The sequence below is a fragment of the Parasteatoda tepidariorum genome, chromosome 6, assembly GCF_982258835.1.
Source record: "Parasteatoda tepidariorum strain Cologne lab strain chromosome 6, Ptep-v5.0, whole genome shotgun sequence".
Lineage (NCBI taxonomy): Eukaryota > Metazoa > Arthropoda > Arachnida > Araneae > Theridiidae > Parasteatoda > Parasteatoda tepidariorum.
Genome location: NC_141760.1, coordinates 51344333 through 51368247, shown reverse-complemented (window position 1 = coordinate 51368247; position 23915 = coordinate 51344333). Strand labels below are relative to the sequence as shown.

Here is a 23915-nt window from a genome sequence, read left to right as displayed (position 1 = left end):
TTTTACTATGGATAAATATTTTTTTTTTTTTTACATCACAAAACTTCTTAAACCATTGCAAATAATCTTTGATAATTTAAATTTTATAATAATCATTTCTTTATTGGTGATAACTGGAATAACTAAGAAAAACCAATCAGCTGTCAGCAAACATTGCTGTTTTGAGAAAACATAAACAATAAAGTTTGATATAATTTTTTCAAAATAGCAATATTTTACTTATTACTAAATAGATTTACTACCTACTGATTTATTATTTGATAAATTGTACATTCTTGAAAAGAATATAAAGATGGCCATATAAGACTTGTTCTTGGAATTAAAAACTGTGCTAATGCTGTAGTGTAGCTCACTTTGGGAAATAACCTTAATGCACTTTTAATAAATCCAAAAATCTTGGACATATAAAATAAAGTAATTTCTCACAATTTTCAGAATGTCTTTCATTACTTATGAGACTTCTATGTTGTAAGAAAAATATATAGTTATTATATAATAGTTAGTGAATTTGTTTATCAATGAAATGCAGAAAATTCAGAATATCATTCCAAAATATTCTTATATTTTTATGAAAATATTTTCTAATCTAGGGGTTACACAGCATTTTTGAGTATTTAGACAGACAAAGGCAATTATAGTAGTTTTTATATGAATATCAGTGTTCTAGACCATTAATTATTTTTATCAATTAACTTAGTAATATATTTCAATAGATTTGATCCTTAACATTAAACCTCAATTAAAATTAAATAATGCAATTAGTTTTTTTTCCTTAAAATATTCCCTTAAAAATATAGATTAAACAAAATAAATGAAAACAAATGGAGAAAAGTAAAAAGCTTTAAAGTTCACAGAAATAAATTTAAAAATAAATATTCTGTTTAGTAAAATAAATAGAAATCAAATATTTTAATTAAAGAAAGTATATAGGGTTTAAAATAATAAAAATTCAAACAAAACCATTGTAATGCAAATTAAGATCAAAACTCAGTACTTAATGTTAGACATGTATGTTAAGTAAATTATAAGAGTCTTAATATTTTTAAATAAAGCTAAAAGGAATTTGTAAACAAACTACAAATAATAAACAGTTAAAAATGAATGCATTTTTCCACTTTTCGAATTTTGTGAGTTGCATTAATATTGTATTTAAATATCATGATCTTCAAAACCATATGGAAAAACATAGCAATAACTACTGAAAAACCATAAAAAAAAATTAAAAAAAGACATTTGTTTTTGCAATATAATTGACACAATTAATGCGCACTAAAAAGTAATTATTTTAATCCCCAAGTGAAAAATTGTCGAAAAGCGATTGATGAACTTTAAAAAGATCATTTATTGCATGATTCGAATGTCATAATAATAATGCATTAAAAAATTGGGACTTTCAGAACCACATAATAATGTGTAGCAATAAGATCAATACCAAAATAACCATTAAAAAATAATTTAGATTTGCGATGAAAATAAATAAGGATGATAAAATCGAGATTTAAATGAGGATTCATCTAGGGATAAGGAGCTGTGATAACTTTTTGTAATACAAAGAAGGATCTATGATTTATTTCAAATTTATTTAAAGCATATCAAGGAAAAATATAAATAAATAAAGCAATGAAATTCCTTAATCAGTTTTGAAAAGCGAATACATTAACGAACACATAGAAAAACTTTTGGTTAACAACAGAATGTATATCTTTCAGTTATACAAATTTACAATAAAATGATAAAAATAAATCATTGTTGGTATTAAGAGTCAGTTCATTAAATACAATAATATAAAGATTCAATCCTACCATTTGCTTATTCATTACAGAGACTTATCAAAATAATAAGAGATTTAGAAAAGAACTACTGTGCACAATATGAAATAATAAGTTATAAATCCAATTCATATTCATATATGTAACTTAATGATCAATATAATAATAAATAAATCTTTAAAATACATTATGTGGTGTTGTTGGCCACTTTCAGTTTTTGGCATTCTTTCCCAACATATTTGTTCAGTAATTTTATACAAGACGTTTTTAAGTATTTGCAATTGCTCTAGCAAGCATAACATGTATATTCATAGAAATATTTTAGAATTTTCAACTTTATAAAAACTTAAAAAGTATGTTTAATAAAAACTATGAACTACTTTGTGTCCAATAAAACAAAATGGAAATAAAAAAAGACAATTTTGCAAAAATTCTTATTATTTACGAACTTTTTAAAATTTTTAGAAAAATACTTCTAACTCTTTGAATTTTTATAACACTTAATACCGTATAATAAATTTGATTGTACAATATAAAATTACTACTGAAAAAAAAAAGAGATCTTTATTAATTTTCAACAAAATTTAAACATAATTTTGCATTTATTAATTATAAAATACTCAAAAACTATCTTTAAATTTTCTAAAATTATCTTAAAATAATTTAAGGAAGAAAAAACATTCACTGTTTTTAAGAAGCATCAACAATGCTACTTTACAAAATCAAGTGTCCATTTTATATTACATCTAATAAGTTCACACAATTTAAGTTACCGTGTTACAGTAATATATCTTTAAAAAATGTCAAAAATAAAAAGTGTACTATAACCTTTATCAAAATAGAACAGTTGGTTTTTTAGCTAACAAATTAAAAACCTAACCAGCACTGATTTTTAGTGGTGAGTCTATTTTGAGCAATGGTAAGTTGACACAAACTCAATGCCGCTACTTTACGAGCTCTTGGGCTCTGCATGCTACTGACTGCCAAAATTAACTCATGGCTAAATTCTTCAGGGTATTTTTTCAGAAGCAATCCAACAAGCCCTAAAGGCATAAACTGTAAAATTGAAGAAGCTTGATCTTTAGCACATAGAACAACTTGTTCCAAAAATCGAATAGGAAAATAAGACCTAGCACTGATTGTTGCGTCTGAAGCAATCACTAGTAGGGTACGCATCAAATCAGCGATTGCTTTATTGATAGGATTAGCTACTGCATTGCGCATATGCTCATCACTAAGATTTTGTAGCTCAAATGGTGTATCCTCTAGCAATTCAGCATTACTTCTATGTATTTTTGTGGGCCTACTGTGCTCTGTGTGATCTCGTGTGTCATCAATGTCAACTTCACGATGGCTTCTTTTACAACCAGTTTTCACACGATTTCCTGAAGAGCACTGGCGTGATTGCAATGCTGCATATGTTGTAATAACAGTTAAACGTGACAGGGCACTACCGTAGGGCTCTGCTAACTGTTCTTGATGAGCTTCACTATAAAGATAAAAGGGAAGAACATGCAATAACAAAGCAAGAGCACATTGTTCAATATCTAAATAAAATATACCAATTATCATGTCAACAGCTCTATTGATGTCTTGAAGAAATTGATAGCCCAGTACACGACGAACAAGAGCATCACATAGCCAACGTGCTCCACCAACACAAAGTAATGTGTCAAAATAATGAATAGATTTTATGTCAAGCCATCCACGATAGTGCACATCATTAAAAACTTCATCTAAAATTTTGCCTAAAGGTTCTTTAACCGTCAAACCGTGAGGGATGAGAGGTGCAATTTTAGATTTTAGCTGTAAGGGAGGATGCAGATCCCACATCATTATTTTTATAATACCAATCATCAGGCTACAACGTCCAGAATAAAATGCATTACTTTGCTCATTGCCTGGCAGTTGAGGTGTTTGCCTACCACTAGCAGATGGGGACTCAGAAGGTGAAGTAACAGACTCCACTGCTGGAGGAGCAATGAAATGCTGAAGCATATTCATGGGTTTCAGACGTTCCTCATGATGAAGAACATTGATGTAGTTGCAAAGCCAAGCTGAAATACAAACAGGAAGACAGCATATTTGACTTTTAATGTGATCTAAAACCATTTTAACTTTTTCTGTGGATAATGCTCCATGCTCCCAAGCAATAAGTATCTCTCTAGCAGCAGCTGGAGCATTAAGGCAAACTTCATGCCATTTTACTTGATGAGTGCTCATATCATGCTCTGTGTTTAAGAACTGAGCTAACAACATGTCAACTGTAGGTTGGTCACATCGAGACAAAACAAGATCCGGACATTTAAACTTCCCACCTTCAGCTAGGTTCTCTGATATCCACTGAACGAAAAAAGAATCTTTTTTAGTAGAATGCCCAAGGACTATTTCAGTACCATAGTACTGAGAAATATAAAATAATAAGAGAAAGGTGACATCAAAAGTTAAAGCACGGGTCTGGGCAGCTTTAGCATTTTCAGAAGCAACATATTTATTATAATCATTATATCCAATTAATTTAGTAATAAAAGTATGCAATTTCCCAGTAGCAGCAGCCGCAGCAAGAATTAATTTAAAATTTCTTAAAGGCAATATATGACAGAGAACACCAAGGAGAGCTTCTTGAATTTTTGAATAATCAGAATCTAGTGACTTCAAAATCGTATTAAGAGTATGTTCTGCTCGTAAAGTGAGTGGTATATTTGCCTGGCCCCACTGAGGACTCGGTTTAGGTGTTGGAGGTTTCACTCCTCCAATATTCTGACCTTTGAGATTTGCAGCTTTAAAAGAATCATTTTGTCTTCGACCAAGGAAACTCATTCCCTGACTTTCTGTCATTATTTTTGCTTTGCAAAACTCCTGTGCTACATATTGTAAAGTATCACAATTGCTCTTTAAATCAGTGAGATCCAACAAAGGTGAATAATGTAGTAACATATCTAGACTTTTCTCAAAGGAGTCTTCTTCACTTTCAGTTTGAAGGGACTGGATGTTAGAAATAATGTTTGGTAGTTTCAAAAATGTAAATGCAAACCATTTTAAATCATCTTCAAATGAACCTGTGCTACTGGCTATACCAATCAAACAAGCACGGATAAGTTCGCAATAAACTTGCGATAGTTTAAAATTTTGCAGCTTTTTCACTAAAAGCAATTGACTCACAAATGCTGATGCATCACTAGCAGGATTTAAAATAGCATCGATTCCAACCATTATGTTTAAAGTGCTAGCTAAGGTTTGAAGTTTGTTTTTTGAAACATTTTCTGATGGAACAACTGGTAAATTATCAACTGAGCTAACTAGACTCAATGCACCTTCAATTATTTCTTTTGAAACATTTGTTGCACTTGGAACTATTGCTAACTTTTCTTCAAGTTCTTTATGTTTTTGAAGCATTTGGGTATACATGGCTTGATCTTCAAACTTTCCAACATAAAGCAAAGATTTAATAAAAGTGGAATTACTAAAATAAAAAAGAGCTTCATAAGATTTTTCCATAATTGAAATATGTTCTGGACTTTGTTTCAATTCAGTTAATTTAGTTATGGAATGATAAACACATGAATACAACCAATGTGTAACACTAACTACAGCTTTACATAAAGCAATGCATTCTTCTTCATTGCCATGACAGCCTATTCTTGATTGAAATGTTCTTAGCAAATCGAGTAAACTCAAAATGCAATATGGCTTGTAAAAACTTTGGTATCTACCTATACTAGATAAGACTGCACCATATGAAACAACTCTAGAGCTAAGAGAATGCATGAGATATGACATGAATAAATTGTTTGGTCCTGGTCCAACTAATGCTTGTTGAAGAATACAGTCAGCTAAATCATAAACGTCACCACTTACTCCACGTGGAAGAACACTTTTGATTCGAATGCCCCATGACACATCAGACCATCTTTCTCTCCAAGCTTGTAGCAAAAGTGATTTAATACTCCGTGTTTTGCTGGTATCCATGATGACCTGTTGAAGGAAAATAATTCAACTAAATTGTAAAATATAATAATAAAAATATTATAAACTCACAAAATAAATAAATTTTTATTTTACATTAATTTAATCAAAACAGAAAAAAAGGTTTAAAAACCATAATTGTGTGGTTACATAATATGTTTAAAAAAAATAAAATGCTAAGTAAGGTTAAAGTAAAGAACATAGAAATGTATTACTTTCTTTTACCTCACTTAGCATGCTACACCAGAAGAAGAACTTATAGGGTGAGAAACATACTCAGATATAACAGTGCTAAAGTCCAGCATCTGAGCGTGAGAAGCAAAGTGAGAATCAGGAGGTACACCACCTGTGAATTGGTTGTTGGGCGACTCTACATGCATGCTTACTTATGCTGTCACCTGCCAATCTCTATTTTATTCTTTCTTTTTATCTCAAAATATGTTAGCCGATTTTATCAACATGGATGATATAAATGTATTATGGAAGAAATATCTTACTTAATAGTACAGTCATGTTTATAAAAAGTGCAAAAATGTAGAACAAACCTATAACATATAAAAAAAACTTCTGTCTTCCCTTACCCCAGTAGTGACTTGGAGGAAAAGAGGGAGAAAACCAGTTTTAAAAACATCTGCTTTTGTGCCCCCAAATGGTGCTTTTTCTTACGCAGGAACTGCACTACGTCTTGGGGGACCAGTTCGCATTATGTCTATCAAAGCTAGCTTTCGTCCCCTATGTATATTCTTTAGGAAAAGTTCTCCCTTCTTTTTCATGATTATCCTTATTTCAAACCATTAAAATTTTCAGTAGTTATACAACAAAATGTGTTCCGTAAACTTAAGACATTATCAAGAAATATTAACACATGAATACATACATGAAAAAATTAGAATGTTAAATTTTAATATTTTGATCATGGCATTATATGATTTAATTAATATAATAAAACAATTTAAAAACTAAAATAGAAATATTATAAATAATATAATTGATGAAATTAGAAATTATGAAAGAAGAAAAAAAAAACAAATTAATAAGAAATGGAAAATGGTAAAAAAATAAAAAACGATAAAGTTATGAATATAAGGAAATATAACTGAAGAGCTAATAGAAAAGTTTTGTATGGGCACTGATATAACATTCAATGCTTAGAAAGAATAAGATGTTGATTAAGACATTCACATATAACAAACAAAATGCTTGTACTTTTTTTTTTTTATCAAAAACTATATAATATTCTAGTGGTTTTTTTAATTATTGAAGACTAATAAATTTTTAGTGTAAAAGAATGTGCTATTAACCTATAAAAAATTTGATTTTTTAAAAAAAAAGACAGAAATAAACTAAAATATAAGACTTTCAGCGTTAACTCAGAATTTTTCAGACAGATGACCCTGGCAAGAGGCAATGAATAAGTTTTAATTTTTCAAAATAGAAGGGAGTATAATGCATATCTCCTTGCTCAGTGGCACATTGAGATGACCCTTTTTATTAAAACATTCATAAATTAATAATTTTTATCAGTTTTAAAAGTTTGTTTTATGGAGAAATGATAAATATAGAAGAGAAGATGAATATAGTATATTTAATCCAATGAGCTTGGTAGCAGAAATCCACCGGCACACCAATGAACGTTGCAGATTATTTTTCATCGAAGTTCTCTTTTTATAATTTTTAAAATTGAAACACTACACAAACAAATGTGTACTGCTGTGACTATTTTTTTAAAACATCTCTAAACTTGTTTGTAGTAAAATTTAAAAAGCTGGACCACCACAAAAAATAAAGAGTAAAGAATTTTTTTCTCTGTTATTAAATTACACAGTTTAAGAAACACTCAACTATTTAGGAATTTATTCCATTATTTTTAGTATTATTATATAAAATTCAATTTAAATTTAAACAACAAAATTTTTTATATGCTGTTTAAGGACTTTAATTGTAAATTTTGTTATGATAATAATTGAAAACATGTTACATAATTGCAAATAATTTGTCGGATTACATGTTACATAATTGCAAATATGTTAGTTACATATATAAGCTGAATTTTTATAGTAATAATACACTGTCTGACTGCCAAAAAGTTACAGACCAATTTTGATTTATGAAGATAGTGCTGCAGATACATTCCATAAATTCTGCTACTAATTTTATGAATACGTTTAAAGAGAAGACATAGAAGATGAATACATTACATTTACAAGAATTATATATTTAAAGATGAAGGTGAAAAAATTGGAAATAATGCTATTAAATGAGAATTTGAATGAATTTTTTTTTTTTTTTTAAATTTACTTCAATACCAAAATTTGTAAAAATATAGTTGTGGAAGTTATGAGTATATCTCAGATTTTTTGGTGATTTTAGAGCTTTCCTGGAGCATAATAAATCAAGAATTTTGGAAAATATTAAGAAAAAAAAAACGAAGTCAATCATAATTCAAAAAAAAATTTGCAGAATCAGAAACTAACTAAATGAAGATTTCAATTTCATTAAAAGCAGTTTTTAAAACCATATTGCAGTGTTTGAAAGAAACTGAAATATCCAGAATCAATTAATCAGCTTAAATTATCAAAAAAAAACTAAGCTTAAGATTTGATTTGGCAATATGCTTTCTGCATTACATATTTATTATGTGACACCAAAACCTGACCACATAAATAGAGACTTCTCAATTATATGACTAAAGTATATAATTGGTTTACCTTATTCAATTCAACAAATGCCTTTATTATGGTTGCCGTAAGTAACAAAGCATTTTCATTTTCACTCAAAGGAAAATTCCAATGACTAATGGCAACCAATCAGTGCAGATTTGAATGCAAAGCAGATTTTGTTACATGGGTTATAACACCTCAATAAGTCAATAGCAAATAAAATTACTTTATGCTGATACTCAGACATTTAAAACTTCAGTTTTTTTTTTTTTTTTTTTTCCCTTTCAAAATATTAAAGACCATTTAAAACAACAGATCTGCATGTATCAAACACATATAGAAAAAATTTTTTCTTTAATCACTGTTTTTAAATAAAATTAGCACTTTAAGCAAATTCTATAAGCTCAGTAGAAGAAACGTCAATATTTATCTGGAACACTATGGAAAATTTCTAAATTTTATCTGCACAGCAAGGTCAATTATTTATATTCAAACGTTGGACTTGATATGTTCTGAAGTTTCAAAGGACTAGAATGTCTATACAATATTAAATAGCAGCAATTAAAAGCATTATTTAAAATCACTTACAATTTAATTATGAACTCGTTAGCTTGTAATTTAATTATTGAAAATTATAATCTGTAACAGTAAAAAAACGAAAGTTCAAATGAAATGTGATTTATGCTGATTCATTTCAATACACTAAAACAAATAACATTTTAACTAACTTTTTTTTAGCTTATTGAAATAAGTCTACATTCAAAATAAATTTTTAAAAACCAAGCGAAACACCAGGTAAATTGAATAATGGTTATTAGTAAATAAAAACTAAAACATTTTAAATCTAGAGATATTAGAAAATTCTACATGAAATAAAATATATTTACATTTTACGCAATATATTCTAAAAACTAAAACAAATAGAGATGGTGAGAAATAATAAGTCTTAAACTAACTTAAAATAGGAACTTAACTGTATAATTAACCTAAATCTCAAAGGAGAAAAATATAAGTCGACATTGCAAAAAAAAAAAATTATTCCTTTAAATTTTAAATAAAAATCTTATTGCACAATCTTTGCATTTTGAAAATTTGGCACATTTCTCAATTTTTCAAAGTTTGAGTCCTTGGCTATAAAAAAAAAATTTGATTTTTAATATGTGTGGAAATTTGTAGCTGTAATTGATGGAAAAGCAATTTGTAGAACACATGGATATTTTTTGAGACTTTAGCTAAAGGTAAACAAATAATTTAAGTCTAAAGTGTAAACAATAATTGGGCAGATTTTCCCCTCTACTGTGGCAATGAAAGGATGTGTCATTTCCATCCTTGGAAGAAGGGGGAGTACCTCTGCTTTTAGTTAGTAAAGTTATGTTTTGTTCTTATAAGAGTGATGTATAATTTGTTGAGTGTAGTTTCATGTCTATTTTAGAATTCTAATTTTCTCATTTCAATAAACTTTAGTATTATTTAATAAGTTTTGCAAAGTTGGCGTTAGATTTTATAGTTTATAAGATGTTTGCAACCTAACGCCTTTTTCTCCAAGAAATATACCGGGAGATTGTGGCATTCAAAAGTATCATAAAGTGATTAGCCAAATGCAAAATTCAAAATTACTGTGTCACAATAATTTTAAAATAAAATTTAAGTGTGGTTCAATTTTGTCTAAGTAGATAAAGAAAATTTAAAATGCACACCACATCTTTCTCAATCCTGGTTTTTTTTTTTTTTTTTAAATAATGAATAAGAACACTTAACTTCAGTTACAGTTAAAAAGTTATAAAATATTTGTGTATAAAAAAAACTGCTATGTCTTTTCTGTGCTTACTTACTTCAAACATTTATAATATTTAAACAGTTTAATGATCTGAAATGGAATTTTTTTTTAATGGAATCGAGATGTTTTAAAAAAAAAAATTAAAATTGAGTTATTAACTTTGAAAAAAAATTAAGCAAATAAGTTTCACAGTTCATATTATAAATAACTTTACTTTAAATACAGAACAGTTTAGCAGATTTTATAAAGTTACAGAGGTGAAATTCATTAGTCTAAATTAGCTTAAAAGAATATTTGGATGGTTTTATTCAAATTTCATTTCTTTTACAAGTAGGGTGACCCGGGGTAATTCACGATCACTCTGTTTCTGGGGTAAATAATGATCACCTAAGTTTTATTTAAAAAATATTTTTTTTTTTTAAATTTGAGACATGGACAAGAATGCTTGTACACTTTACTAAAGTATAACTACATTTACTTAATAATAGTTTTTTGTTTAATCTAACAAAATAAATATCTTTTGAACTGCTTTCTGTATTTTCCATTTCAAAGATGGGTTTCAAAATGTGCACATTTCTGCAAAGATCCCCCTCCTTCTCTTAATAATAAATATTTTGAGTTACTTTCTTTTTTTTTTATATAAAAATAGTGTAAGCTTTTGTTTAATTGTTTCACATCTACTGTAAACATTATAATTGATTATAGGAAACTATATCAAATATTGCCCCCTACAGATGGGGTAATTATTGATCACTGGGGTAATTCCTGATCATTGTCATTTCTTCTTATAAATAGTATATAAAATAGCTAATTGTCTTAAATAACAGTTCATATTTAAGTGGAACAACTATAAAATATATTTTAACTATCGTCATAAAATTTATTTTTAACTGTATACAAGACTGTATTCTGATTTGCACCATTTCTGGTTTGTCTAACCTTGCTTGTATCTTAATTACCCCAGAAATGATCAAGACCAGGGGTAATTCCTGATCACTAAAAATTTAAAATCTTTTAAATTCTAATTAGATTTTCAAACAAAAGAAGGTGGCATAGCACTCATCTCATATAGCCTCAAACTTCCAGTAAATATTAAAATTCTATTTTGAATAGTTTTTTCACAAAATAGATGTTTGCATTTTTTGATCAGGAATTACCCCAGGTCACCCTACATTTTGCTTTTACAATAAAAGCAAAATGTGATACATATCATAATATATATGCCACCTATTTCCATATGTAAATAGGTTGCACATGTAATGAAAAGATAAGCACTGGCATGGGACGTGTAAATTCGTGTAGTTCGTGGTAGTATAGATCAGAAGGTGAATTAACTTATCAATAAACACGAATTCACATAACAAACAAACTTAACAAGTTTTATTATTAAATATAACAGATCTGTAAAAATATGGCAAGAAAAAGAACGATAATGTTTTTCTTTATAAAAAGCAAGCGCGTGGCTAGATAATGATTGCACGCGACAACTGGTAGACGGTTTCAGCGCAGTGAAAGTATTTAACGATAGATGGCGGTCGCCACACCATCTCCCCTTCTGGAAAAAAAAATAATTAAAGTTCAAATTCCTCAGTTAGCCTTTTTGGGAAGTGTACTACTCGTCCAAAACGAGTCTTTCTTATAGCAGCAGGAATTCGATCACTTTCAGTTGGTTGTAAAACAGGAGCATTTTGTACCAATTTGGAAGGAATATCTGGTGGTTCTGCTAAATCAGAACTATCTGAGAGTAAATGAGCTAGTTTTACTCTATCAATTGACACTACACAGTTTTTACCTTTGATTCTGATAGTGAAAGTTTTGTCGTTACGACTGTAAACTTCATATGGTCCAGTGTAGGGTGAATGAAGAGTTGGTTTTACTGCATCAACTCGTAAGAAAACGTGTGTGCAAGCAGCCAGGTCTTTGAAAACAAAAACATGTCTTTTGTCGTGAGAAGAGGTCGGAACTGGCTTAAGATCTTGTAGGTGACGATTCAATTTTTGCAAAAATGTATTATCGACCTTCTCTATTTCTGAAGAAGTAAAAAATTGTCCCGGAAGACGCAGATTCTCTCCATAAACCAACTCAGCTGGAGAACATCCCAGATCCTCTCTATACACAGAGCGCAATCCAAGTAACACAGCAGGTAAAGCAAAAGTCCAGTGGATTGAGGTATGACACATAATGGATTGCTTAAGAACCCTATGCCACCTTTCTATCATTCTGTTCGCTTGAGGATGATATGACGTTGTATATGAAAGACGTATACCAAAGTTTTTTGCTAAAGTACGAAACAGTTCACTTCTGAACTGAGATCCTCGATCAGTTGTTATACCTTCAGGAATCCCATATCTAGCAAACCAATGAGTGTAAAGAGATTGAGCAACTGTCTCGGCTTGCATATTTGTCAACGGTATTGCCTCAGTCCATCTCGTGTACCTATCGATACATGTGAGACAATATGAAAACCCTTGTGAAGAAGGCATAGGTCCAACTAAATCAATGTTTATATGGCTAAATCTTTTGCTTGGAACAATAAATTCTTGCAGCGGCGAGTGAACATGGCGAGAAATCTTTGCTTTTTGACATGCTATGCATGATTTGGCTAGTTTTGCGATTTCTCTTTTCATGTTTGGCCAAATAAAACGATCAGTAATTAGCTTCACAGTAGTTTTAACACCAGGATGAGCAAGGTTATGCATGGCGTCAAATACTTGGATACGAAATTTTTCAGGAATAAATGGACGAATAACTCCGCCCATTTATTCCTGATCATATCATTAATCTCCAACAACTATTAGAAGGGCTGCAAATCCCTTTCGGGACCAAAACAGAAAATTCAGCTTTAGCTGCTTCTAGCTTGTCAGCAGATAATCGTCTAGCCTTAGCTGCCACAGGAGGTCCTTTAGTCTCAATAACATGAGTGGTATCGTGAGTTTGAGTTTGGTTTGGCGTATATTCAATATCATCAAATACGGTATTGTATTTTTTGATGAGGCTATCAAGTTCAAAGGAAGATTTTAAAGTAGTTATACAAGGTAAATTGTCCGTACTTATTTGACCAAATAGTGTTGGGTGTAAATATTGGACGCAAAAATAATTAATTATTAATTTATGGTAAAAATGTTCATTACTTTCAAGTTCAAAACTAACATTAATTAGTTAAAAGTAACCATTTCGAAATCTTCAGATTGTTACTTTCGATATAATACATTGTTTGCTCACAAATATAAATTTTAAAATTTAGGTTAATATGTTGGCCTTACCATGAAATTGTTCATTAATATATATATCATACTCCTGCAATATGAGTTTAAACTAAATATATTTTAAAACATGCATTGTATTATTACCACACTTAAACGTTAACGGTTAATTGGCAATTAAATAACAAGTTTTCACTATTCCTTTCAAAGTTGGGTCTTACAATTATTACTAAACTACTAATAAATAAATCGACAATAAATGTAATTATGACTTTTATTGTTAAATTCACTACGATAATAAACAAAAAGCATCATACTTTTGACGTAGTATACAGTTTTTTAAGTTATTTTAAATAATGAAACCAAAAACAATAGAAAACTCAGCAGTAATAATTGACTTACTATAACGTAACAGGATGTTAGACAAGTAAAAGAGCAGTTATGAGCCAAAATTTTAAAAAAAAAGAATACTTAGGTTTATTTATTGGACCTTATTTTATTTTGTCATTTTTATGTAAAATTTGTTAATTTAACTCCAACAAGTTCCTTTGATGCTGACTTTGTTTGATTGGTATTGATTATATATCACAATCGCTATCATTATAACTAACTTAAGGTTTTAGCTTCCATCGAGAGATGCTGTAAGGAAAGGTTTTTTTATCTTCCTACTATTGGCGATCGAAATAGGCTGCAGGTGGCGTAGAGCAGAACACTTTTCCTATGGCAACACTTCACATGCTTTCCCCATTAGCGTGTGGAAAGTCATAGAGGAAGGAGGTACGTTAGTTTCTCTCTTGATTTTCATATAGATTAACATCTTTTAACTTGAAAAACTATATGGAACTGAAAACTACATTAAACATAGTTCTAAAGAAAAGTATCATGGAATTTTAAAAAAATATTTTTATTAAATAAAGAGGAAAAATATTAAGAAAAGGGAAAATATCGTAGTACATTCCTATACAACTGAAAAGAGGAGGAGAGGGAAGGGAGAAGGGCTAAAGGCATGAAACCGGTCTCTCCCCAGATGGCGTATTCGAGTGTTGCGATCGCCAATGTGCGATTTTGGATAAATAAAAACGAAGTAAATTGGAGACATCACAACATTTAATATACACAGTTATTTACAAGTTAATATAAAATATATAAATCCATTAATACTTTTACATCCCAATGTCTGGAACGTCAATATAGTAATTATTATTATTGAGTTGTCTTAGCAACGTTGTTTTTATTTTTCATAAAACTAAATATAAATGCTTGTTATGTTATTGCTCTTGCGCACCACAGCACTCCCCTCCTAGTGAGGTACTCGAACGATGAAGAACCTCATGTGTAACGTGCTGGAATGCGCACTGTACGTCCAGATCTAGTCACTTGGGGTGGAATAACAAGCTTCACTCTTTTGTTTCCATTGCCTTGCTTTGTAGCAGCTTTAGAAATTGTAGACGATGAAATAGGCCCAAAATTCTTTTCAACCAGTAAAGGTGTTTCTGAAGTCTTTTCAGATTCTGTAGAATTGTCCGAAAAATAGGGCTTTATTCTATCTATAGATACATTAACTTCTTTTTGCTTCATTTTAACAGTGAAAATTTTATCGGTTCTCTTTAAAACTTTATATGGTCCATGATATGGTTGTTGCAAACTATGACGAACACTGTCAGTACGGACAAACACGTGTGAGCAAGTTTTTAAATCTTTGAATATAAATGGTTTCTGCTTCGAGTGATGACGAAATGGGACGGGTTTTAATTTTTCCATGGTGCTTTTTAAATTCTGAATGAATTCTGATTGCGCTTCAATGTTTGAATTTTCAAAAAAGTCATATGGTAGGTTTATATTTTCACCATACAAGAGTTCTGCTGGGGTGGCTTGACAGTCATCTCGCAAGGTTGTGCGTAAACCAAGTAGAATAATCGGAAATGACTTTGTCCAGCTCGGATTTTCATGACACATTATGCTTGCTTTCAAAGTACGATGCCAACGTTCTACACAGCCATTAGCTTGTGGGTGATATGCAGTAGTTCTATTTCTTTTAAAACCAAGTAATTTCGAAAGTTCTTGGAACAATTGAGACTCAAATTGCGCACCCTGATCAGTTGTAATTACGCTTGGAATACCGTAGCGAGCGATCCAATTTTTTAATAAAGTTTAGCAGATATATATAAGTCTATGTAATTGAAACTAATGCTTTAAGTAAATGAAATAAGAACAGTAAAACTTAACAACTTTAATATAACATTTAACAAGTAAAATAACATTCGTGAAAATATTAGAACACAACTATAGACAAAGATCGCTGACGTTATCTCGAGTGGAACACAAAAGCTAAACTCGATCTCTTTGTGACAGAAAACTAAACTGAATCTTTTTGTTTAGTTGCCAGATCACAAAAGTTCAAAGTTAGTGTCGCCACACCATCCCCCTTCCTGCAAAAAAATTTTAGACAAAATTTTATGTAGAAAACTGTGCATATTTGGCAGGGAAGTGAACTCGTCTTCCAGAGCGAGTTCAAATTGGAATGTTCTGATCTGGAGGAGTTTCTTTTACAATTTGCTTTTGGGGCTGAGATGTTTCTTTAGGTGTAGGTTCTGGTTGTGTTGATAGAGGATTGGAAGTATCTTGATCAGGTAGTAGATGAGCAGGTTTAAGTCTGTCGATGCTTACAGTACTCCTTTTATTATTTAAAAGAATTGTGAAATTTTTGTCATTTCGAGAAATTACTTTATAAGGACCTGTATAAGGCGTTGCTAATGAAGGTCTCATAGCATCAACACGTAAAAAGACATGAGAACATGTATCTAGGTCTCGGAAAACGAATGTAGATGGAGAAGAATGGTAAGCTGTTTGCTTTGGTTTTAACTGTTGAACGTGTTTCTTTAATTTCTTGATAAAATCAGGTTCTGTCACATCCAATTCTTCATCAGAAAAAAATTGACCTGGAAGATGAAGATTTTCTCCATAGACCATTTCTGCCGTGGAAGATTGTAGGTCTTCTCGAAAAACAGTTCTCAGTCCCAGTAGAACTGTGGTGATTAGACTGTGGTGAACCACCTTCTCACCAGATGGCGATGAACTCTGCTCGCCAGATGGCAGTGCAAAACATTTCCCTCAACCTTTTTATGTGATGGCAACATCTCTTGTGCTCAAACTTTAGTTTCCAGAATCTGGCAACAGCTGAATATAAACATTCATTCGGGCTTGCTAGCCGGTGAACATTCACCTCTCTTAAAATGCTGCTGTCGTTAATCTTGTCAGTCTTTTACATTGTAACTTAATATGATTTCTTTTTTTTTTAATTATTATTAAACTGTTGTGATTATTAATTTTATTGAATCAATTTATTTAATATTATTTAATCTAATCACCACAGATTGGTGACCCGGACGTGATCTGATCACGCAAGTAACGCCCACTTTGCAATCTCTCAACGGTTACGCCTACTTCGATGGATAGTCCACATTGAACGGTTGACTTGCTATTTGTGAAAGCATCATTCACCTCCTGCGCTGTTGCTTCTCAGTCTCGTCTCGAACATTCACACATCGCCTACACTCTCAACGCCTGCATACTCTCGACTGCTAATGGCAACACAGGAGCGACATCGACTGTGATGTTAATACACCTCTCACATTCAGCACTCAAAAAATCCGGTGACTCTCTCCCGGTCTTTCACAAGTACATCAACTAGTGAGATCTGTTCATCGAATTATATCCCAGATAAAATTCTGGTGGGGGAGTACTGTGGCGTAACTACCACTACAAAAAGTTAAAACATCATTCAGTAGTATATAAAGCATGCTAACTTGATTCTATCACGAGGTACCTTTTGATAGATGAAGGTTGGCATGGTCGATTAACTCCGCCCCCACAGAACTAAAGGTAGGGCAAGAGTCCAATTTACTGATGTGTGACACATAATTGATGCTTTAAGAACACTGTGCCATCTTTCAATCAGGCCATTAGCCTGTGGATGATATGATGTAGTCCGTGACAGGTGTATGCCAAATGTATTTGCAAAGCATTTAAAAAGTTCACTAGTAAATTGGGTTCCTCTATCGGTTGTCACTCTTTGAGGTACTCCAAAACGTGCGATCCATCCACTGTAAAATCCCTGAGCAACAGTTTCAGCTTTTATATCTGTTAATGGTATTGCTTCAGGCCAACGAGTAAATCTGTCTATGCAAGTTAAACAATATGTAAATCCTTGCGAAGACGGCAGAGGACCTACCAAATCAATATTTACATGATTGAATCGCTTGTTGGGAACCGTAAATCTAGAGAGAGGAGAATGCACATGTCTCGTGATCTTGGAACGTTGGCATGATACACAACTCTTTGTCAAGAGGGAGACATCTTCTTTAATGTTTGGCCAAATGAATCTCTCACTTATAAGTTTGACGGTTGCTTTTATTCCAGGGTGAGCCAGATCGTGCAAGCAATGGAAAACTGCAGTGCGATGTGATTTTGGAATATATGGCCGGATCATCCCAGTAGAGGTATCACAATATAGGAAAGTATTCGGATCAGAAATGCTAATCTTTTTCAACTGCAGACCAGTTTCACTGTTAAGTAAGGCTTCTAATTCTGGATCATTTATTTGTTCTTGAGCAATATCAGCATAATTTAAGTCCATTAGAACTGCAATCTGTTGAATTCTGGAAAAGGCATCAGCAACTGTGTTGTTTAAGCCGCTGATGTGCCGGATGTCATTGGTGAATTCGCTGATGAAATTTAGTTGATGAATTTGCCGTGGTGAAAGCTTGTCATATTTTTGGGTTAATGCATGCGTTAAAGGTTTATGATCAGTGAACACTATAAAATTAGTTCCTTCCAACATGTAACGAAAGTATTTTATGGATGTAAAAATTGCAAGGAGTTCACGATCATAGGCACTATACTTTTTCTCCGCAGCACTCAATTTACGAGAAAAGAAACCTAAAGGCTGCCACTCTGCATCTTGATGACTTTTCTGATGAACACAAGCACCAACAGCAGTATCTGAAGCATCTGTCATCAAAGCCAGCACTGCAGATGAATTCGGATGAGCCAAATAAGAAATTTCTTTTAATTCTGCTCTACAAGATTGGAATGAGTTTTCAGCTTCAGTTGTCCAAGAAAGAGGAGTTTTGTCATTTTTCTTACAACGGCCAAGCATTTGATTTAATGGTAATTGCTTTTGAGCAGCATGCGGCAAGAATTTACGATAGAAATTTAGAATTCCTAAAAATCGTCTGAGTTCGCTTACTGTTGTTGGCTTAGGATAAGTGGAAATCGCTTCAACTTTGTCTGGTAATGGCATAATACCATGTTCATCAACCAGATGACCTAAGAATTTGACCTTTTCAGCAGCAAAGGTGCATTTTGAGAGGTTAACGCTGAGTCCATATAGTCTCAAACGTTTGCAAACTTCCTTAACATGAAGGAGATGTTCTTGGATTGTAGACGAGGCAATCAAAATATCGTCAATGTAGACATAACAGAAGTTTAACCCTTGTAGAACCTGGTCAACAAAACGCTGCATCGTCTGTGCAGCATTTCTCAACCCAAAAGTCATGAAATTAAATTCAAAAAGTCCAAATGGGGTGATGATGGCAGTTTTGTTGATGTCTTCCTTGCGCATGGGCACTTGATGATAAGCTCGGCGAAGATCAAGCGTTGTGAAGACAGTTTTTCCATGTAAATTTGTAGAAAAATCGTGTAAATGACGAATGGGATACTTGTCAGGAAGTGTATTGGCATTTAACGCACGGTAGTCTCCACATGGTCGCCAAGAACCATCCGATTTTTCAACCATGTGCAATGGGCTTGACCAGCAACTTTTGGATGGGCTACATATTCCTTGGTGTACTAAGTAATTAAATTCTGCTTTTGCCGCTTCCATTTTATCAACAGATAGTCTTCTCGCTTTTGAAACCACTGGTCGACCCTTTGTTTCGATGACATGACTGATATTGTGAGGTATAGTCCTTTTTTCTGGTTTTCTCTCCTCGAAAATGTCTTGGTATTCACTAATTAAAGAATGAAATTCCGCAGACGTTTTCAACACAGTTATTTTAGGCGTTGATTCATAAGAAATTTTTCCGCGAAATGTAACATTAGTTAGCTTATCAATTAACGACTTGGATTTTAGATCCACTAAAATGTCATAATGTGATAAAAAATCAGCTCCAAGAATGGGTCGTGATACATCAGCAATAGTAAACGTCCAGGGAAAGATGCGACGCAGTCCAATATCAAGATCCAATTTTCGTGTTCCATAAATCGGAATTTGAGAACCATTAGCAGCAACGAGTTTCAAGATGGACGGAGTCTTATTGCGTTCATTCTGAGAAGGTGGCAAAACAGAAATATCTGCGCCAGTGTCTACTAATAATTTAAGACCTAATGTCCTATCAATAACTATAAGGCGACAATTTGCATGGCCGTTGGCGTTCGCCGCCAGTAACGCATGGCCGTCTAGTTTTCCTGCTTGAAACTGCATGGTTGGATACATTTGTTAGCTCTTTCACGAAAACGGTAATGGTACCAGCAAAGTCTATTTTTGCTTGTGGATCGATTACGGTGTTTATTCATATTTTTACCAGGGCTTCGACCTCGGAAACGCAACACTATATCAAGTTTTTTATTTAATTCACACACTTGAGCTTGCAGCGATTCGATAGTATTTGAATTATCGCCATCGTTTGGCACTTTTTGTTTCGTTTCTGAACTAGCAGAGAATATTTCATTTGAAAAAGTAACATCAGCAATCTTATCCGCCATTATAGCTAATTTATTAAGAGGATCTGGTGAAGTACTTAAAATAGCTTGCACTTGTGTGGGAAGTCTTTGAAGCCATAATGATTTTAGCAATGCGTCGCCAACACGATCACCAGCCAAATCTTGCATTTGTCGCAGCAATGCTGATGGTCGTCTATCACCTAATGCGATATCTTGCAAGAGTTTTTTCAAACGATGTTCTTCAGAAATACTGAATATTTCAATTAATCTTTGCTTTAAAGTATCATACATGTTTGTAACTGGAGGTGAAGTGATAATGTCACTGACCTGCGATAAAATGTCCGTCTCGATTGAAGCGACGATCGTATGATATTTTGTGCTATCTTGAGTAATTCCCGCAGTGATAAACTGAGCTTCCACCTGTGAAAACCATATTGCAGGATTTTCTTTCCAAAATTGGGGAACTTTAACAGCTACACGCGAAAGTTCTGGCATTGCTGGCTCCGTTTTAGAACTGTTTCCATTTTCGCCATCCATCACGTCCGTTGTCACCAGTTTAGCAGATATATATAAGTCTATGTAATTGAAACTAATGCTTTAAGTAAATGAAATAAGAACAGTAAAACTTAACAACTAAACTTAACAGTAAAACTTAACAGTAAAACTTAACAGTAAAACTTAACAGTAAAACTTAACAGTAACATTTAACAAGTAAAATAACATTCGTGAAAATATTAGAACACAACTATAGACAAAGATCGCTGACGTTATCTCGAGTGGAACACAAAAGCTAAACTCGATCTCTTTGTGACAGAAAACTAAACTGAATCTTTTTGTTTAGTTGCCAGATCACAAAAGTTCAAAGTTAGTGTCGCCACATAAGCATCAGAAACTGTCTCTGCTCGAATATCAGGTAAAGGAATGGCTTCTGCCCATCTCGTGTAGCGATCAATTATCGTAAGGCAATAACGAAATCCTTCTGATGATGGCAAAGGTCCAATCAGGTCTAGATTAATGTCTTGAAATCGTTGACCAACTATAGGATATTCTTGTAATGGAGAATGATTATGTTTAGAAATTTTGGATTTCTGGCATTTCAAACAACTTTTGGTCCAATCACGAATGTCTTTGTTTATTGATGGCCAAATAAATTTCGATGAACAGATCTCACTAGTTGATGTACTTTTGTGAAAGACCGGGAGAGAGAGTCACCGGAGTTTTGAGTGCTGAATGAATGTGAGAGGTGTATTAACTTCACAGTAGTGGTTGCTCCTCTGTTGCCTTTAGCAGTCTAATGTGTGTGCTGGCCGACGTTGTGTGTATCTTTGAGACGAGACTGAGCAGCAACAGCGCAGGAGAGTGAATGTTGCTTTCACAAATTAGCAAGTCAACCGTACAATGTGGACTATCCATCGAAGTAGGCGTAACCGCTGAGAGATTGCGAAGTGGGCGTTACTTGCGTGATCAAATCACGTTCGAAGGTCACCAATGAGGGGGGCGGAGTCATCGATCATGCCAACCTTCCATTTGTCGCAACAAGTCAGATGGACGCTTATCGCCAAGATTAAGTGTAGTCAACACCTTTTTTAACCTGGCTTCTTCAGAATCTGTCAATCTACTTAACAATGCATTTTTTAAGGCGTCGTATTTTCCATTCATTGGCGGGTTTAACAAAATATCCTCTACGAAATCTAAGACATTTTCGTCCAATGAGGCGACGACAATGTTATACTTAGTTAAATCACGAGTAATATTGCCGTTAGCAAACTGTGCTTCAAGTTGTAAGAACCATAACTTAGGTTTATGTCGCCAAAAAATTGGTGGTTTAACTGCCACTTTGTTTACTTCTAAATTCACATTATCTTGAGTTGATGAATTTAAATTATCGTTTGTGCTTTCCTCCATGTTTAATATAAAGATAATTATAAAATAATGGTAATGCACAAATCTTCCTTTTATCCAAATAAAATCTTCGCACTGTTAAACTAATCACGTCCTGAGGTCACCAATGTGGGGGTGGAGTTATTGACCATGCCAACCGTCATCTATCAAAAGGTACCCCGTGATTGAATCAAGTTAGCATGCTTTATATACTAGTGAATGATGTTAAACTTTTGTAGTGGTAGTTACGCCACAGTACTCCCCCACCAGAATTTTATCAGGGATATAATTCGATGAACAGATCTCACTAGTTGATGTACTTTTGTGAAAGACCGGGAGAGAGAGTCACCGGAGTTTTGAGTGCTGAATGAATGTGAGAGGTGTATTAACTTCACAGTAGTGGTTGCTCCTCTGTTGCCTTTAGCAGTCGAGTGTGTGCTGGCCGACGTTGTGTGTATCTTTGAGACGAGACTGAGCAGCAACATCTCAGAATAGTTTTTGAAAGATTGCAACAATTTGGAGACCGTTGAGAGATTGCGAAGTGGGCGTTACTTGCGTGATCAAATCACGTCCGGGTCACCAGTTGTAAGGGAAGGTTTTTTATCTTCCTACTATGTGCGATTTTGGATAAATAAAAACGAAGTAAATTGGAGACATCACAACATTTAATATACACAGTTATTTACAAGTTAATATAAAATATATAAATCCATTAATACTTTTACATCCCAATGTCTGGAACGTCAATATAGTAATTATTATTATTGAGTTGTCTTAGCAACGTTGTTTTTATTTTTCATAAAACTAAATATAAATGCTTGTTATGTTATTGCTCTTGCGCACCACAATGCAAAGCTTTGAAGCTTGACGGACGCACCATTTTCGCTGCATATGATCGCAACAATCAGCGATGGCAAACGCTTGCTCTAGCGGGGAAGATATTTTCAGGCTTTATTTATTAAGTGTTCATTTAGTTCTGTCAGAATCATTGATAGAGTACGACGTTTTTTTTTCAGCAGCAATAAAGAAGCAAAATTAATGAAAAGGCTGAAAAAAACGACCCAGAGCATTGGTAAATCTTTCTGAAGCAAAACGCGTCCATTTGAAGAACAATTTCACAATAATTTTTACCTACAATTGTAGAATATTCTGTTTCTTTATCCCATATAGCAAAAATTCTTCCGTAGTAGCTCCCACGGAGGAATCGCTCAACCTCCCTCGGAGCTCCCGACTTTTCCCGAATTCCTCCCGCGGAGCTCCTCAGTAATGCAAAATGTCCGCACCTTTCAATTCCTCAGTTCCTCCGGCGGGCTTCCCGAAAGTCACTCCATAGGAGGAGCCGAGGAAAAATGATGAGGAAGTTTCAAGGTCTCATACTTTCCGATGACTTTCCCCGGGCAGTCTCCTAAGGAAGAACTGAGGAAGTTTCAAGGACGCATACTTTCCTCGGGTACACTCTTTAGGAAGTGCTGAGGTAGATTTGAATCCTATGGCTTTCCCTTAGGCTACTAATACATATAATTATACTTACTAATACATCTACATTATTAGATTCCCAAAAACTCCAAGTTGTTTGTGGAAATCAAACGATGCGGCTTAGAAGGGGCAATAGAAGGAAAGACTTGATATCAAAATAATAAACAAGTTCCCTCACTAAAGCCCCACTGAGCCAAACAAAATAATAAACAAAATACAAACAAAACACATACAAAATAATAAACTATCGTATCTTTAAAATAATACTCTTTTTATTAACAGACATTTCTTATTATATCAAAGATTAAATCGGAGAACAAGTATGTTACTAAGCCTAACTCAGTAACGTGGAAATCATTAACAACTTTAACACAGATAATTAGAATTATAAAATGTGGTAAACGTTTAAAATACATAGATACAATATTATAAACTGAAAAAAATTATTCAAAACGATTAA

At 32.8% G+C, this 23915-nt stretch overlaps 1 protein-coding gene and 1 long non-coding RNA gene across 4 annotated transcripts; one reads left to right on the top strand and one right to left on the bottom strand.

Annotated features, from left to right (window-relative positions):
* Positions 1 to 1561: 1561 nt before the first annotated feature.
* LOC107446962 (mediator of RNA polymerase II transcription subunit 24) lies at positions 1562 to 23101 on the bottom strand. 3 transcript variants are annotated; one of them, XM_087165837.1, is made up of 3 exons: positions 22826 to 23101; positions 13866 to 14014; positions 1562 to 5744 (listed from the first exon to the last, which is right to left on the bottom strand). In XM_087165837.1, the coding sequence occupies exon 3, from the start codon at positions 5736 to 5738 to the stop codon at positions 2637 to 2639; it is 3102 nt and encodes a 1033-aa protein (XP_087021963.1). In that variant the 5' UTR covers positions 5739 to 5744; positions 13866 to 14014; positions 22826 to 23101; the 3' UTR covers positions 1562 to 2636. The 3 variants fall into 3 exon arrangements, with proteins under 3 accessions (XP_087021963.1, XP_015917248.1, XP_015917254.1); XM_016061762.5 differs by lacking the exon at positions 22826 to 23101 and having other exon boundaries at positions 13778 to 13951; XM_016061768.4 differs by lacking the exon at positions 22826 to 23101 and having other exon boundaries at positions 13847 to 13933.
* On the top strand, positions 8655 to 13943 carry LOC147808026 (uncharacterized). Its single transcript, XR_015434640.1, has 3 exons — positions 8655 to 10502; positions 11335 to 11468; positions 13239 to 13943. It is a non-coding gene; the product is annotated as an uncharacterized LOC147808026 (long non-coding RNA).
* Positions 23102 to 23915: the final 814 nt, after the last annotated feature.